This window comes from Triticum aestivum, chromosome 3A (genome assembly GCF_018294505.1).
Source record: "Triticum aestivum cultivar Chinese Spring chromosome 3A, IWGSC CS RefSeq v2.1, whole genome shotgun sequence".
NCBI classification, from domain to species: domain Eukaryota; kingdom Viridiplantae; phylum Streptophyta; class Magnoliopsida; order Poales; family Poaceae; genus Triticum; species Triticum aestivum.
The window spans coordinates 229,849,438-229,867,667 of NC_057800.1; the positions used below are offsets into that span (position 1 = coordinate 229,849,438).

The 18,230-nt window shown below is 39.3% G+C and overlaps 1 protein-coding gene across 1 annotated transcript; it reads right to left on the reverse strand.

The window, feature by feature from the left end:
* Nucleotides 1–1,313: 1,313 nt before the first annotated feature.
* Nucleotides 1,314–6,044, reverse strand: LOC123061076 (rab escort protein 1). Its single transcript, XM_044483994.1, has 10 exons — nt 4,962–6,044; nt 4,758–4,880; nt 4,472–4,571; nt 4,219–4,257; nt 3,304–3,520; nt 3,146–3,221; nt 2,830–3,025; nt 2,640–2,720; nt 2,178–2,283; nt 1,314–1,548 (listed from the first exon to the last, which is right to left on the reverse strand). The coding sequence occupies exons 1-9, from the start codon at nt 5,720–5,722 to the stop codon at nt 2,194–2,196; spliced, it is 1,683 nt and encodes a 560-aa protein (XP_044339929.1). The 5' UTR covers nt 5,723–6,044; the 3' UTR covers nt 1,314–1,548; nt 2,178–2,193.
* Nucleotides 6,045–18,230: the final 12,186 nt, after the last annotated feature.

An 18,230-nucleotide genomic window follows, 5' to 3' on the forward strand; every position in this document is an offset into this window, starting at 1 on the left:
TGCAAAAGATCCAGACTGTTATTTTATAGTGATGAAGTATTTAGAAGCGACTATAAAAATGGGAGCGCCTATATATCGATCCAGCTTGAGAGAAAGCCTCGAATGAGGATTTCATTTCAAATTTCTGGTCACAAAATTGGTTTAACGTGTGGGGAAGATGCTGAAGTCTGTTTTCTTTCTTTTTAATGTGATGTTTTAGTGGGCTTTTCTGGATGATGTTATTTTGTGTTATCTGCTAATCAACCAAAACTTATGTGAGGAAGGTTTTTTGCTTTCATGACCACATGTACTGATATTGTTTCTATTCTACAATGTCACATGTCGGCGCTTCTTTGTTTAGATGGTGAGAGGGCGCACAGGACCAATGTGTTGTTATAGGTTGGTTTTGCCGATTAATTTGAAAAATCGTTGACCAACCAAGATCATGGATCAAATCAAAAATTGAATAGTACCTCAACTGAATGAGAAAGCTCGCTAAGAAATAGTTGACCCTGTCAAAATCATGAACGAAATCCAAAAGTGAACACCTCAACTGAACGAGAGGGCTCCAAATTAGGAAGCATAGTGAATTAGATGATTATAGATACCAAACCAAAATACCATGTGGACTTGATGGTAGATGGCATACTATAATGCACCATGAAAACCAGATGAAACGGGTGTGGAACGCGTTTGGTTTTGAAGCAAACTTTTTAAATACATAGTGTTTATGTTCTTCTACCAAAATTTCACTGTTTCATCATGTTGATATTTATGCAGGGCACGAGATCAATGTCCTATGGTGTACATCCTTTTATAATGTTCCGTTGGGCGATCTTTCGAAATATGGAAGCCTTTTTTTTTAACACAGGCAAAAGCTTTACCAGTTATATTAATTAAGATTGTTGCCCAGTTAATTACAGAAAACCGAGCAAAACCCAATACATCTATCAAAGGTCAAGCCCACTCCAAACATCAAAACTCAACAAGGCCAACCCCACTCCCGTCGACAACATGTCAAACACTGCAACAGACGCCAACAACACAAACACATACCAAGGGGAGGCCCCGCTCCACCAACATGCCGCCCTCCACCTCCGCCAGACAGTATAGTCATGACTGCTATGGGAGGAGCAGACCCGGGACTTTCCAGCAAAGGTGAAGAGGCATGCACTCCACAAGATCCCAGCACCAATTGCAGTGATCGACATGCGCTGACGATACATCGACAGCAAGCTCATCACCCGCACAACACAAGGCCGGTGCCCTCGAAGTTATCCTTGTTTCGACTCCAAGGATAGTTATGGTAACAGACTCCATGGATGCATCAGACCAGTAGTTTAAACTCAATTTCATTACTCTGTTTCACTCGTACAAAGAACCAGTGCAACAAATGAAAGGCGCCGCATGTAGCTTGTGCAGTAACAACTACAGGTACTGCCACAAGCCATACAACCATCAACGTTGTCTGTGCTCTCGCTCACTGAGCAGATCATCCATGTTGGTGCGATGTATCTAAAATGCCTTCATGTATCTTCTGTAGAATATTTGTCCAGAAAAACACTAACCCTGCGGAAAATAACAACCAACTCAGGACAAGATTTTTTTTTTTGTAAGGTGAGCCAGTATGATAGTGTTCACAAGAACATTGTAACCAATAGTGCACCTTGACCAAGCCAAACTGGGAATTACCAGAGCACATGAACTTCAAAACGAAAGCCATGTCACATCATCTATCACCATACATTGTCCTAACGAAATTGAGATATATTTAACTCTTTGTTATTCGATATTTTGGGTTATTTGGCACCATATGTACCTTCCGCAGAGAATGTGACCAATATTTAAATAGATGCTTCAACAGCAACATATTTTGGTGTTCTATAAAAAAAAATTGATAGTGGAGCTTCCCTGGCATTTCTTTTGTTAACCCATCTTTTCTCATTCAGGATCCAAGCAGGTCTGGAAAAAACTGTTTCAAAAGTTTTGATGTGCAAATTCACAGTTGTTCACATTTCAATGTAATGAGGTTATGAGCAAACAGTGCAAAGTCCGATGTGTAAATGTTATAACATTTTCAAGCACACTGAGATAACTATGAGTAAATATACAGCTCCATGTGCAATGATTTTGATATCTTCACATGTAACAATAAAATGAGAAAACAGTACAAGTTCCACATGCAGGGATGTTATTACCTCTGCAAACATGTTTCTACTCTGCAAGATCAGAGTCATCATCGGCATATTTAGGAGCTGCGTTTCTAGGCAGGAATTCTTCGTCAGGATAAGTATCTGTGAATAACTGCAAGAAAAACAATGAAAGGAATTTATAAGATGAAGGGCAGATGGTTGCATGTGCCTTTTCTGTGTTCACATCTCATTATGCTCGACAGAGCTAGAGACATTATCAAGTAAATGAAGAGCTAATCTCCAAGCCTACATCAGACACAACGAAATTAACAACTAGACGAATTCACTCCAGCACTATATAGGTATACTAGTTACTCTTTCTTCAATGCAAACACCGTAATAAAGCACTCGCTATTGACATGTACAATTCAGTTCTGAAGCCTCCATGATGAGCCAGAATCCTGGCCTGTATCTCCTGCAAGTACAGAAATAAGAATAAAATTTACCAACACATAACGAACGCAATACCTGTTTTGTTGATTCCAGTATATCTCTGTAGTCCAGGTTTTCATCAGGCATGGGGCATGACAATACAGTACCAGATGTTCCCTGATAGTGGAAGACGGGACAATGGATGTCTTAATACAAATACATACAGTATATGACATCTTAACAGCACATATTTTTACTAGTGTTGAAAATGATCAAACAAATGCACCTGTGTGATCTCTTGAACATACACACAACTCCAGATTAGCACTGGCTTTGTATCCTCGATGTTTTTGCTGGTTGTCTCCAAATGGCCTTCTGAATCATCTGAAGCCTGAGTACTGAAAAGAACCTCCATAGCCTTGTTTATGTACTGCTTTCCCGTAAAGGCATCGGTGCAGGGAGTAGACAGATATATCATGAACCTGCAAGGTGGAGATCAGCTTGTAAGCAAAGTTGCCTGCCTATATGGTGACAATTTCAAATGCAGTTGTTCCTATGCCAGATGCAGAAAAGTAAACACTAACACTGCATACGTAACTTACATTCCAGGAGGGCATACTGCTACATTGCTGCTCAGCTGAAGCGCCCGAACAGCTGTAGCTTGCTGCTCTTGTAATGCTAAAATGAAGGAAACAAATGAGAAGCAAATCACTTATTCAAGCAATACAAACATTAACAGAGGAGAAATAACTGTCCTCACATTTTGGGGGGAAAACAACCAGAACATTTGATGAAGCCTCTTTTATGGAGCTGCTGATTATGCATACTCCCCTGGCAACTTTTCTCGTCAAGTTTGAGTCTGAAGCATCAGCTGGCATGTCCAATGAAGGAATTTTGTATGAGGGACCTAGTATCAACTGCTGGCACAAAATATCCTGACCAGAAGCCAATCTGGTGCCTATATAACGCTTCTTTTCCTGAACAAGAGAATGTTGATTGTTGGGTGCTATTCACAGATTACAAAATTGATCGTGCAGATCCCTAACTAAAGCATGCAACATCACTCAGAGGCAAATAAACACTGAAAATGATCGCTGATCTACTGATTCTGGGAATCGACCTAATGCATTCAAATATATTAAATGAGTCAGTATCATTCTTATCCTGAGCGGAAAAAAAATATCCCTTGCATGTACTTGAAATCAGGCTCTCCCTGACTGCTTTGCAGATTGGACAAACACTTTGGCAGAACTGTTCTTGTTGAGCTCAGGACTGAGATGCATAACCATGGTGGTTGCCAACAAATTTTCACCATCTAAAGATGCAAAAAAATGAATTTTGCAGATTGTTTTATCTTTTTCCAGACTTTGATAGTACAGGAGAACCTAATTATGGTAACACTGCATCTTTTCCCTCTTGAAGCAGCAGCAGCAGCAGCAGCAGGTAATTTTGCCAACTCTCTCTACTCTATCTTTGCTGGATCAAGTGGGTGTCATAGAATCCTATGCCGATTTGCAATTTGTTGGTACACATTTGAAGATGACAGTAAAATCTATAATGAAAATATATAAATACTGAGCAACAAAAAGGAAAGATTATATTGTACAATTGACTATATCAGACAGACAAACATTGGCACGAACACGTCCAGCATAGAGCTTAAATTTTATCATACCTGGTCCATGAGAAGGGCTGTGACTGGCATCCTCAACACCTGATTGACAGAAGAGAGATATACCAGAGTCTAAGTATCAAAGAGTCACAAAAAAGACAATATAATTGGCCATGTTCTGGTTTAAAAGGGCAGGTCATTCCAGCAGAGAGGTGCTAAACCCTTGGCCTACCACATCATCACTATCATCACGTTCCAGTAGTATATGTAAGATTTATCAAAAAGAAAAATAACATAGCTGAGAATAACATCTTACATATAGGGCACCCTTAACAGCAGCAAAGCGACAGAAAGCTTGCGGTAGCTCGCCATGCCCATACATAGGATAAATGAAAGCACCTTGGGCATTAGCAAACCTGTTAAAGATAAAATGAGCACATATAGAAAATTTAGACCACAGCAAGTCACATATAAAATCACCACATGTTAGACATCTCTTAAGCTACACCAGACTAAACAGATTACCCAACAAAGGTATATACATCATAGAAGATATGTCTTCTCAAAAGAGTACCAAAAAAGGATCGAGTGAGCAAAGTGACCTCCCAATGGACGAGGAATAAAGAGCTAGGGTCTTGATTCCATCTCTCGTCGTTAGCAATTTCTCGCATGAGTCTGCAGCATCTTGATCATAATCTGCCATGGCTATTGCATATAGCACAACCCTAGAAACAAGACACAAAAGCCTAAATCAGTCAAATTGCTAAAAAAATAGAGTACACTATTACACTTGAGCATGCTCTTACGCTCTAATCTTGGGTTGAAGCTGCTGTTTCTTGAGGAATTCGATGAAGGGGAGGTCCAAGTCCTCCTCGGATATCTTACCAGAGGCTTCGCCCTCCCCATCCTTATCACCAGAAGACGATGCGGCAATGTGTGACTGGACAAGCTTGAAGAATCTGAACAAGAGGGTCTTCTCCTTAAGATTATCCCTAAGATTAAGCTTCTCCTTTGACCGATGTGTGCTGTCCATGAAGATGGCCTGCCTAGAGTCTGGCACCGGGCAGAGCGCACCATCCCAGTAGATGAGGCTACCCCCTTCCACGCTCTTGAACTCCACATGGTGGCTTCCTCCTGACCTCAGAAGAAGGTCCACGGCCTCGTCGGCGCAGTACAGCACCCTGGGACCCACCAGGTCGACCGTGAAGCGCCTGGACGGTTCGGGAACCGTCCCCGAGGTCTCAACCTCCGAGTACAGACTGCGGCGCTCGAGATCGACGGCGGTGTATGCGGCGGTGGCGGACGAGGAGGCTGTGGTTGAGGGAGGACAAGGGGTGGAGGAGTTGGGGGAGAGGATGGAGGGGACGGAAGGGAGCGGGATGGAGGAGTAGAAGGAGCCGTAGAAGGGGTCGGGGTCGACGTGGAGGACGGTCTTCCCGGCGGCCGCGCAGGCAGCGGCGAGGATGGACTCCGGGAGGCCGGTGCCGCAGAGGACCACGTCGAAAGAGGTTGGGTCGATGGTTGGGTAGTCGTCCATGGAACCGCCGGCGACGGAGGCGTCAGCCATGGTCAGCGGCGAATCTCAAAATCAGGTGGAGACGGAAAATTCACAAGATCTAGTGCGTGGAAGAAAGCAAGCGCGCCACCTGCGCATTCACGCAAACACGTTGGAGGCACAGCTCAGTGGCAAGATCATACTTGTTTCCAGCTGCTGGCGAGGCACCCTGCTGCTGCCAGCCACGCTACAAACTGTGGGAGGGGCGCGAGAGCGAGAAGACCGTACAGAGTCTGTTGGTTTGGGAAGGCGAGAGATCGCCGCGAGTTCGATTTGGGTTTTGGGAGGAAGGCGACGCAGATGCTTTTCTTTCCCCGGTATAATGCTAGCCGGTATAGGTAAAGGTTCTCTGGGAAGAAACTCACAGCGAACGCCTCGCAGCTGTTTGATCAAGATCAAATGATGGCAGTTTTTCAAAAGAAAATGTCTTCTCTATGAAGAATTGACATGCTAAGTGACAGTTTTATTCATCTTCTTGGGAGAGTAATAAAGCGACTCGAAGATTTGGTGAGAAAAATTTCGGTGGACGGCAAAGAAACTTTATTGGAAGTTGTTATCCAGTCTCTCCTTAATTTTGCTATGGCATTTTTTAATATTCTCAAAAAGATTTGTTATCTCATAACAAATGAAATGTCTAGCTTTTGGTGGAGAGATACTGTAGAACAAAAGAGAATATATTGATGGGCGTGTTGGAAAATATGTGCACCGAAAAAGAATAGAGGCATGTGGTTTAGAGTTTTGCATGCATTTAGTCTCGCTATGTTAGCAAAGCAAAGTTGGAGGTTGATCATAAAACCAAATTCTTTGTGTGCAACTGTTATCAGAACTAAGTATTACCCCGATGGAATTACTGAAAGCGGGTCCGAAAGAGTGATCCTCTTTTACTTGGTAGAGCATAATAGTTGGGCTACGCACGTTTATGAAAGGACGCATGTGGAGAGTTGGTACTGAAGCAAATGTCAACATATGGGAGGACCATCGGATGCCTAGCAGTCCGAATAGGAAAGTAATAAATGTAAAAATCCAAAAACTTCTACAAAATGTAGATGATTTAATTGATCCCTGTACAGGATAGTGGGATGAGGCTCTGATTAGAGATAATTTTATTTAGGTGGATGCGGAAAGAATTAAAAAAACCTTGAGCAAGAACATGACTGAAGATTTTGTGGCATGGCGATATACAAAGTCGTGCTCATTCTCAGTCCGATCAACTTACTATATATGTTGAATGGGAACATCAATTTGGTGCTCAAACTAGGCGGGGTGGTGGCCAAGGAGCTATGAATGCAAACCTGGTATGGATATTTTGTGGAAGTTACAAATTTCAAGCAAGGTGAAATTTTTTGCATGGCGTGCTTTACATGGTATTGTCTCAGGGATGTCGATGTTAGCAAACAGACACATCAAGGTACAGCCTCAATGCCCAGTATGCAAGCAAGGGTTGGAAGATATGCTACGTATGATGTTTGCATGTGAAAGAGCAAAATAAGTATGAAAGAAACTCGGGTTACATGAAACAATAGGCAAAGTCATTCATATTGACATGCAAGCAAGGGTTGGAAGATATGTTGCGTATGATGTTTGCATGTGAAAGAGCAAAAGAAGTATGAAAGAAACTCGGGTTACATGAAACAATAGGCAAAGTCATTCATATTGACAGGTTGGGTAGTGTGATCGTTGAAGAATTACTCATGCGGCCGGGGAGACAGACACCTGTTCTCGGTAGGTTGGGATTCTGAGTATTTGGTGTTCGGGGCATGGTATATATGGTGGCAGCGACGAGAATTTGTTAAGGGCAAGAACGTTCAGAAACCAATAAAGTTGTGTGGATGAAACCTCCTGTCAATTCTTATAAATAAAATATTAATGCCGCTTTTTTGAAGATGGAACAGGTGCAGCAGCGGCAATACTTCGAAATAGCCAAGAAGAGGCTCTTGCAGGAGCATCCTGGTTGTTGCATCATCTTCTTAATGCAACAACAATGGAAGCAATGGCTATTCAGCGAGAACTAGAGTTCGTTGAAGGATTTGGATGTCAACAAGTCGTTGTTGAATCCGATTAGTTGTAAGTTATTTAAGCATGCAATGGTGTGATCGAGATTTGGAACCCCTATACTGTTATTTCAGCTAATTGTTTTCAAAAAGCATACTATATTGGTGCGCTATCCTTCGCTCATTATCCTAGAAAAGCTAATAGATTGGCGCACAACCTTATTAGACATAGTTTCAATTTAAATTCTACTTTTATTTGGGATGGTGATCCTTCTAGCTTTTTTACTTTCGGACATTGTGGATGATGTAACTTTGATTTGATTTTAATAAGTGCACCAAGTGGCTTTCCCCTAAAAAAATGCCATGGAAAACGTTCGCAAATGCTAACCCCAAGCGAAGGTTTGCCACCAAAGGTGGTCCCTTTTTTGAATCAAGAGCTTTTATTAATTAATTAGTGGGCTTACAATCATTCTGCAGGCAAACAACTAAAAACTAGGTATAAAATTGTTTCAAATACATCTTCTACTAGCAGAAGCCTGCTTGGCACAAAGATGTGCCCCTTCATTAGCCTCACGTATAATGAAGTTCACTTTGAAAAAAAATTCAAGTTGCCACGAAGCTCTTCAATCTCTTTGAGAATCGATGCAATTTTAGTTCAACCCTGATCCCAACCCCTCCACAATTTTAGCACTTCACTCGCATCAATTTCTACCGTGATGTTGCCAAGACCTACTCCCTCCGTTCCAAATTACTTATCGCGGGTATGGATGTATCTAGATATATTTTAATTATAGATATATTCATTTTTGCGACGAGTAATTTGGAACAGAAGGAGTAGATCACAAGAGAGCTTGATTCCGCCTTTGATAGCAAGAGCCTCCATGATTAAAGAATTGGCAGCTTGACCATACCATAACGCTTGGCCTCTGATCAAGGATGTAGCATGGCCTCGTAAGACCAGTATCGTAGCTTTCTATTTTGATGTCGACATAAAGCTAGCATGACTTTGATATAAACTCCAATATAAGCACTAACACCATGGAATTGACCATCTCAGGAATTTGTCACTCTTCAAATAAATTCCTCACTTCCTCACACACACACACACACATATATATAGGGTCGCGCTATTCGTCACCCTAGGTGAGGAATAGTTATTCTTCACCCCCTCTCTATTTTGAAATCAATGCATCATATTTTTAGATTTCATAAATTTTGTCTTATGCCATACTAAAAAGAGAACGTAAGAAAATATATACTCCCCGTAAAAAATATTTTATGTTACGTAAAGTTACGAACGAAAAACATGCATAAAATGTGATATTTTTGGTCTTATAACCTATTTTCTTGTTTTCTTATACCAAATTTTACGTAATGAATCAATATGAATGTAACTATTTAAATTCCAAATGTAATTTATTTATGAAGCGATTGTAAAATTACCTCGGTTGAAGAATAACTTATTCTACACCCGGGGTGATGAATAGTAACTATATAAATATTATTCTGATCACGGGATCAGAATAATATTCTGATCACAACCTGAACTGCCTAAGTAATGCGTCTGGACTTCCCTCTGTATGAACCCGACCTTCGCGCTATCTTCGCAACCGTGGCTTCCCCCGTGAATTATTCTGTTCAGTCGTGTTCTATATGATGTTAGTGTAATCTAGGAACGTTTTTAGCAACTAAATACCGGTTTTAAATAGGAATCTCGCTCATTGTCGAATTTTGCTCTCGACTCATGATGAAATTGCGTTTTTGCAATTTTACTGCCTCAGTTGTTCGACCTGAACTTCTCTCAGTGCTAGGTTGAACTTCCGCCAACATCGCCCAAACGGGGCTTGCGATATACCGTTGGAAAGCTATGGACATCAGTATCATGGCCCAAGTTAAATTTTTGGCAAAATATAAGCGATTTAAGATCAATTTTGAAAACCGTTTTTTCTTCATACAATAAATGTGAATCGTATTTTCGATCGCTTTTTTAAACCATTTATCGGAATGAGGCAAATAATATGGCATTGGAAAGCTGTTGCAAAACCGCTCCTTCCACATGTTGAAAGTTTTCTCTAATTCCCTATGAATAAAGAGTAATTCGGAAAATCGTAGAATTTCACAAACGAAACATACGAGTTTGTATTTTCGATGCCATTTCTAAACGGCTAAGCCAATTGAGGCAAATAATATGGCGTTGGAAAGCTTATGAAAATGCGCTAATTTTTCATGTTAAAAGTTTTTTTCTAATTTTGAACGGTTTAAAAGTAATTTAGAAAATGATACAAGTTCCATCGAGTACGTATTTTTGAGCTAATTTTTTAACCGTGTGTCCAAATGCAGCAAATGATATGCCGTTGGAAAGCTTGATAAAATGCGGAACTTTTTTGTATATATTGTTTCTCCCAATTCCTTACGGTTTTAAGTCAATTTTGTAAATGGCTAAAAACGTATTTTCTCCGTAATTCCTACAAACTTTATCGAAATGAGGCAAATAATATACCGCTGAAAAGCTACGAAAAATGCGAAACTTTTCCATGTTGATGGTTTTCTCTGATTCCTAGCCGTTTTCCTGTAATTTTGAAAATGGCGAGATCATTCGTTCTGCCTTTATCACGAAACAGATTCTTCAAAAATGCACCGCGTGAAGAACCTGAACTTCTCGGCGCGTGTACCTGAATTTCACTCTGTTTTTCACGTGATTTTTTTGCTCGTAACTCTCCATCCACTGCTCGTAGCTCTCCATCCACTCACCGGAATTGAGCAAGTGATATACCAGTGGAAAGCTGCTGTAAGCACACAACTTTCCCGTGTTGATCGTTTTTTCATACTCGCGATGATTTTAAAAGTTTTTTTCATCTGAAATTCATTCAGCGTAGTAGTTGAACTTCGTGATGTTTTCACGTTGGACTTCTGTGACGTACTTTCATTTGTAATTATCTCATTCATTCGTCAGTGTTACACAAATGATATTCCTTTTTTACAAACCTCTCTCACAAATATTTTTTTAACTTTCTCCAACCGAGGACTTGAACTTATAACAACAAAAAATTTGGATCTTGCCTTTTTATTCATTTTTCTCATATTAAACACACCATGTAGTACAAGAACTTTTTCCATTTTTATAATTCGAATTTTTTATTTTCTTTTTGAAATCAAATTGCTCCCAAAATTTATTTTTGGATTGAGAGAATTATTTTAAAAGGCAAAAAACAATTTCTTTTTTGTGTTTACGAACATGGAAATACCAGGTGAACCTCTCTCACAAGAATTTTTGTACTTCCCCGGAGAAAGCACTTGAACTTCTTTCAACAAACCTTTTAAGCTTTTATTTTTCTATACTTTTTTTTCACCTGAAATGCATTCCTTGCAGTACTTGAACTTCTCGTTGTTTTCACTATGAACTTCTATCGCATGTTTGTGTATACGTCGAATTACATGCAATTGAAGGTGGGACGTCATTTTTTGCCATTTTAAAATATGTAATTGGAGGCCGGGTGTCCCACAATATAAATTGTGAACCGTGCACGGAGGAGCACGTGAACTTCTTGCAACAAACCTTTTAAGCTCTTTCTTTTCTATTATTATATTCTTATCTGAAACCCGTTCCGTGTAGTAGTTGAATTTTTTGCTGTTTTCACCTTGAACTTCGGTCATGTATTTTTGTTCAACCTTTCTCACAAGAATTTTTGAACTTTTTTGGGCCGAGCACTTGAACTTCTAGAAACAAAACTTTTAGCCTTTGCTTTTTCATTCTTTTTGTTCATACAAAATGCACACCGTGTAGTACGTGAACTTCTGGGAATTATCAATCTGAACTTCTCTCGGTTACGTGAAAATATCTGAGTTTTTTATGAATTTCAATTTGAATTCCTTAATCTTTTTTATGAATTTTTAAGCGCACAATTTTTAAAAGTTGAACTTCTTGTTATTTTATTTTTAAACTTCTTGCTTCCATTTTTTAATAACGAGAAAAATCTTAGTTTTCTATAATCATCGAACTTCTCTATCTTTTTAATATGGACTTCCTGGTTTTATTTCTTAATTCTTTTTTATGAATAAAAATATTTCAAGACACCAAAACAACATTTGTGTGTGTGTTTTTGCATTGATTTGCACATCAAACCGCATCATCTTTAGAAATTAAACTTCTCCTTTTATTTTTGTTTTCTTTCAACATTGTTTAGCACGTCGAACTGCGTCATCTTTAGAAATTGAACTTATCCTTTCTTTTTGTTTTCTTGCATGTTTAAATTTATTTTGAACTTGTTGAGATAACACACTTGACCTTCTCGAACACAACATTTTGACCTTCGCAAAACATAAATTAAACCCAAACTTTTGACCTACACAACATGTACAATTTTCTCCACCTTTTCAAGAATAAACGCTGAATCACCCCGTTAGTTTGACATGAACTTCTGCTGAACATTTTCAAACGTCAGTTGCCATTTTTCTTTTTCAAAAGCACATCGAGCTTTTTATTCTGTGGCAAGTAGCACAATCATTTTTTTGTTCCTGTAGAAAATCATTTGTGTTCGTCCTGCCACTAGTTTTTCACTTGACCTGCCGTGAACATTTTGTTTGACCTGCACATGGCGCAATCCAGGAGGAGCCAAAAATCAACATGTGCCGGCACGGCTCAAAAGCACGCATGGAGGATTGACATTGCATCTGCCACGCTGGGCAGTGTCATTTCGACCTGTTGAACACTAACCGAAGGAGGAACCTCCCGTTGCCTCTTAGTTGCTCCTGGATGAGCCACCTAACTGTAGGTCGAGTTCTCCTTGAGCTGCATGCCCAGTCCTCCATGAACTTCGACAACAAGAAGGCCGCCCGCATGGACCAGTGCTCGCGCAACAATGAGTGTTCCACTGGCGGCGGTTTCTTGGGTGGATTGCAGGCGGGGGCCATGGAGCACGGGGATGTTGGGTCCCGACGGCGCGCGGGTGTGCAGGGGTCCGACGACGCATTTAGTGCGGGGGGTAGGTCGCGGACGGATCAAGGGGGTGGTGCCACGGGCGGAATCAGGGGGAGGAGGTGCCGCCGCCGGTGGATCCAGGGGGATGCATGATCACTAGTGATACTTTCTTCCATTTGTTCTCGTTAGAACTTCATCTTTTTAATGATGAACTGCTCGTGTAATTTTTACATGGTTTTTTTCATGTGTTTTGAAGTGAGAGACAGAATGAAATCTACTTGTTGATCTCACTGAAGTTTTTGATTTGTTTGAATGTTATTTTTCTTCTTTATTGTCAAGTATTTTCGTATTTTAAACTTTAAGCATTCTTGTTTTTTGACTCGTGAACCTCTTGTCAGTTTTGTTAACTCTCTTTCCTTTTTTGTTGAACCTTTTTTCGCAAATACCCGTTGTTTGTCCAAATGGACCCCTCATCTTTTTTAAAGGATTTTTTATGCTCTTAACTCTATGTGTTTTGTATAAATGAGCACCTTGATAATAATGTATTCTATGTTTTTACGCAAACTTTTTTCTAGTACACGTACATGACCTTCTCCCATATATTTATTTTATCAATTTTTTCAAGATAGAAATAGTGATGCAAAATAGGACGAGTAATGTAGGCGGTTCTACACCACCGTGTAATGAAGTTTTTTCATCCTGAAGGGTGATACGTCTCCAACGTATCTATAATTTTTGATTGTTCCATGCTATTATATTATCAACCTTGGATGTTTTATATGCATTTATATGCTTTTTTATATGATTTTTGGGACTAACCTATTAACCAAGAGCCCAGTGCCGGTTTTTGTTTTTTTCCTTGTTTTAGAATATCGCAGAAAAGGAAAATCAAACGGAGTCCAATTGACCTAAAACTTCACGGAACTTATTTTTGGACCAGAAGAAGCCCACGGAGTATCGGAGTTGGACCAGAAGAGTCCTGGGATGCCCACGAGGGTGGGGGCGCACCCACCCCCTTGGGCGCGCCCCCTGCCTCGTGGACAGCCCAGAGGTCCACCGACGTACTTCTTCCTCCCATATATACCCATATACCCTAAAAACTTCGGGGAGCACAATAGATTGGGAGTTCCGCCGCCAGAAGCCTCCGTAGCCACCAAAAACTAATCTAGACCCGTTCCGGCACCCTGCTGGAGGGGGAATCCCTCTCCGGTGGCTATCTTCATCATCTCGGTGCTCTCCATGACGAGGAGGGAGTAGTTCTCCCTCGAGGCTGAGGGTATGTACCAGTAGCTATGTGTTTGATCTCTCTCTCTCTCTCTCTCTCTCTCTCTCTCGTGTTCTTGAGGTGTTACGATCTTGATGTATCGCGAGCTTTGCTATTATAGTTGGATCTTATGATGTTTCTCCCCCTTTACTCTCTTGTAATGGATTGAGTTTTCCCTTTGAAGTTATCTTATCGGATTGAGTCTTTTTAAGGATTTGAGAACACTTGATGTATGTCTTGCGTGGGATACCCGTGGTGACAATGGGGTATTCTATTGATCCACTTGATGTATGTTTTGGTGATCAACTTGCGGGTTTGGCCCATGAACCTATGCATAGGGGTTGGCACACGTTTTTGTCTTGACTCTCTCTCCGGTAGAAACTTTGGGGCACTCTTTGAAGTACTTTGTGTTGGTTTGAATAGATGAATCTGAGATTGTGTGATGCATATCGTTTAATCATACCCGTGGATACTTGAGGTGACATTGGAGTATCTAGGTGACATTAGGGTTTTGATTGATTTTTGGTCTTAAGGTGTTATTCTAGTACGAACTCTAGGGCTGTTTGTGACACTTATAGGAATAGCCCAACGGATTGATTGGAAAGAATAACTTTGAGGTGGTTTCGTACCCTACCATAATCTCTTCGTTTGTTCTCCGCTATTAGTGACTTTGGAGTGACTCTTTGTTGCATGTTGAGGGATAGTTATGTGATCCAATTATGTTATTATTGTTGAGGGAACTTGCACTAGCGAAAGTATGAACCCTAGGCCTTGTTTCAACGCATTGCAGTAACGTTTGTGCTCACTTTTATCATTAGTTACCTTGATTTTTATTTTTTTCAGATTACAAAAACCTTTATCTACCGTCCATATACCACTTGTATCACCATCTCTTCGGCGAACTAGTGCACCTATACAATTTACCATTGTATTGGGTGTGTTGGGGACACAAGAGACTCTTTGTTATTTGGTTGCAGGGTTGCTTGAGAGAGACCATCTTCATCCTACGCCTCCAACGGATTGATAAACCTTAGGTCATCCACTTGAGGGAAATTTGCTACTATCCTACAAACCTCTATACTTGGAGGCCCAACAACGTCTACAAGAAGAAGGTTGTGTAGTAGACATCAAGCTCTTTTCTGGCGCCATTGCCGGGGAGGCGAGGAAAGCGGCACTAACACCCCGTCAACTAAGCTCTTTTCTGGCGCCGTTGCTGGGGAGGTTAGCGCTTGAAGGTATATATTTAGATATTGCAATAGAATCTTTTTGTTTCTTGTTTTAGCACTAGTTTAGTTTATAAAAGAAAACTAAAAAATGGAATTGAGTTTGCCTCATACGCTTCATCTTTTTAATATCTTTCGTGAGTATGATGGAAAGGAAAATTGTGCCAAAGTGTTAGAAGAAGAATGCATTAAAATGTTTGGCACTAAATCTTTGAATGATGAGCATGATTGCAATGTTGTTAGTATGAACTCCTTGAATATCCATAGTACTAATGATGATTGCACTAGTTATGATGAAAATGTCTCCTATAAACATGTCAATTTTTGTGGAGTGCATTGGGTTTGCAAGTACACACCAAATAGGGAAGATAGATATTGCAAGAGGCATAAGCATTTAGAAACGAAATTGTTGCAAGAAAGGCTAGAAGTTTGTGCTGAAAATTTAAATTTTCTTAGCCGTACTTGTGAACTTTGCAATGAACATGATCATTTCAGTACCCAATGCAAATTGTTTCATGATCGTATCGTGTCCAAAAATTGTGATGACTTGATTTCCCTTGCACATCATAATGAACTTAGTTTGCTCTTGGGTTATGAAGAAATGAAACGTATAACTAAGGTTATTCCAGAATTTGCCCTTGATAGAGTTCTTCATTTTGATCTAGAGGAAATTTATATGTATTGTGCGGTGAATTGCATCAAAAATCCTTATATTGCCAATTACATAAAGAAAAGAAAACAAATAGAGGATGAAGAGAATACTAATTAAAGGGAAGAGACTTCCCAATATTCTCCTATTATTTCTTATGATGAATCAGGTAACGAGGAGGAGCCTCCTATTCAACCAATCTCATTAATAAGGAGCTCCAAAAAGAGGATTGAACCCACACATGATGTGGTGAAGAAGAAGAAAAGAAAAAGGAAGATAGGTAAAAATATATCTTTCCCAAATAATGTTGCTCCTATAACTATTGTGCCTAATGAAAATATAATTATGGAAGATAATGATACTTCTTATGATCTTGAAAATCTTTTTGGCACTTGCTTGGAAGAATATGATAATTGCTATACTATTGGTGCTATCCATACTATTGATGATGAGAGTGATTATGCTTATGATATGAAAAGGCCCAAGCTTGGGGATGCTATGTTTAATGAAGATGATATTTTTAGCCTCTCAAGTTTTGATATGCAAATTTGTTATGATGATAGCATGCCTCCTACTTATGATGATTATATTGATGAAAGTGGGTTTGGAAGAGTGTCGACTTTAGGAAGTAGTAATCCCACTATTTTGGAGGATGTTGAATCTTATTTTGATAATTATGAAAGTGGATTTGGAGAGGTCATGACTTTATTTTGTGATGATTCCACTATCCTGGAAGAGGTTTCAATCGATTATGATGAGAACAAAGTTGCTACTTATGATAATTATTGTGATGATACATATGCTATAAAAAGTAGTGATGATTATATTTATAAAACTTGTCATTATTATGATTACCCTTTTTCTGAACATTACTCTTTTAATGTGGAAACAATTTATAGTATTCGAGTCTCTTATGATACTCCCACTATTCCGAATGAGAAGAATTTTGCTTATGTGGAGAGTAATAAAATTTCTATGCTTGTAGATCATGAAAAGAATGCTTTAGGTGTTGGTTATATTGTTGAATTCATTCATGATGCTACTGAAAATTATTATGAGGGAGGAATATATGCTTGTAGAAATTGCAATAATATCAAGTTTACTCTCTATGTGCTTAAAGTTTTGAAGTTATGCTTGTTTTGCCTTCCTATGCTAGTTGATTATTGTTCCCATAAGTTGTTTGCTCACAAAATCCCCATGCATAGGAAGTGGGTTAGACTTAAATATGCTAGTCATATTCTTCAAGATGCTCTCTTTATGTCACAATTCTTATCTTTTATGTGAGCATCATTGAAATCATCATGCCTAGCTAGGGGCGTTAAACGATAGCGCTTGTTGGGAGGCAACCCAACTTTATTTTTGTTCCTTGCTTTTTGTTCCTGTTTAGTAATAAATAATTTATCTAGACTCTGTTATGGTTGTGTTTTTTGTGTTTAATTAGTGTTTGTGCCAAGTAGAACCTTTGGGAAGACTTGGGGAAAGTCTTTGTGATCATGTTGTAAAAAAACAGAAACTTTAGCGCTCACGAGAATTGCTGCCAGTTTTTACTGAAGAGTGATATTTAGTTAATTCGTTTTGCAGATGATTAATAGACAAATTACTCAGGTCCACCAATTTATTTGAGAATTTTATGAGTTCCAGAAGTATACGTTTGAACCAGATTACTACAGACTGTTCTGTTTTTGACAGATTCTGTTTTCTATGTGTTGTTTGCTTATTTTGATGAATCTATGAGCAGTATCGGAGGGTATGAACCATAGAGAAGTTGGAATACAGTAGATATTACGCCAATATGAATTTAGAATGAGTTCACAATAGTACCTAAGTGGTGATTTATTTTCTTATACTAACAGAGCTTACGAGTTTTCTGTTAAGTTTTGTGTTGTGAAGTTTTCAAGTTTTGGGTGAAGATTTGATGGACTATGGAATAAGGAGTGGCAAGAGCCTAAGCTTGGGGATGCCCAAGGCACCCCAAGGTAATATTCAAGGACAACCAAAATCCTAAGCTTGGGGATGCCCCGGAAGGCATCCCCTCTTTCGTCTTCGTTCATCGGTAACTTTACTTGGAGCTATATTTTTATTCACCACATGATATGTGTTTTGCTTGGAGCGTCATTTTATTTTCTTTTGTTTTGATTGCTGTTTGAATAAAATACCAATATCTTAAATTCTTTAATGTTATAGAGTCTTCATATAGTTGCATAATTATTCGACTACTCATTGATCTTCACTTATATCTTTCGGAGTAGTTTGTTGTTGCTCTAGTGCTTCACTTATATCTTTTTAGAGCACGGCGGTGGTTTTATTTTGAAGAAATATATGAACTCTCATGCTTCACTTATATCATTTTGAGAGTCTCTAGATAGCATGGTGATTTGCTTTGGTTATGAATTTAGTCCTAATATGATAGGCATCCAAGTGGGATATAATAAAAAATTTCATATAAAGTGCATTGAATACTATGAGAAGTTTGAT

Bases quoted from the DNA above. Each gene is read 5' to 3' on its own strand.
- LOC123061076 (XM_044483994.1), bottom strand. From the start codon at position 5,722: ATGGCTGACGCCTCCGTCGCCGGCGGTTCCATGGACGACTACCCAACC. The intron at 3,521-4,218 runs GTATGATAAAAT...TCTCTTGTTCAG, and splicing joins CAGCCCTTCTCATGGACCAG to GAAAAGAAGCGTTATATAGG. The intron at 2,284-2,639 runs GTATTGCGTTCG...TTTTTCTTGCAG, and splicing joins TACTGGAATCAACAAAACAG to TTATTCACAGATACTTATCC.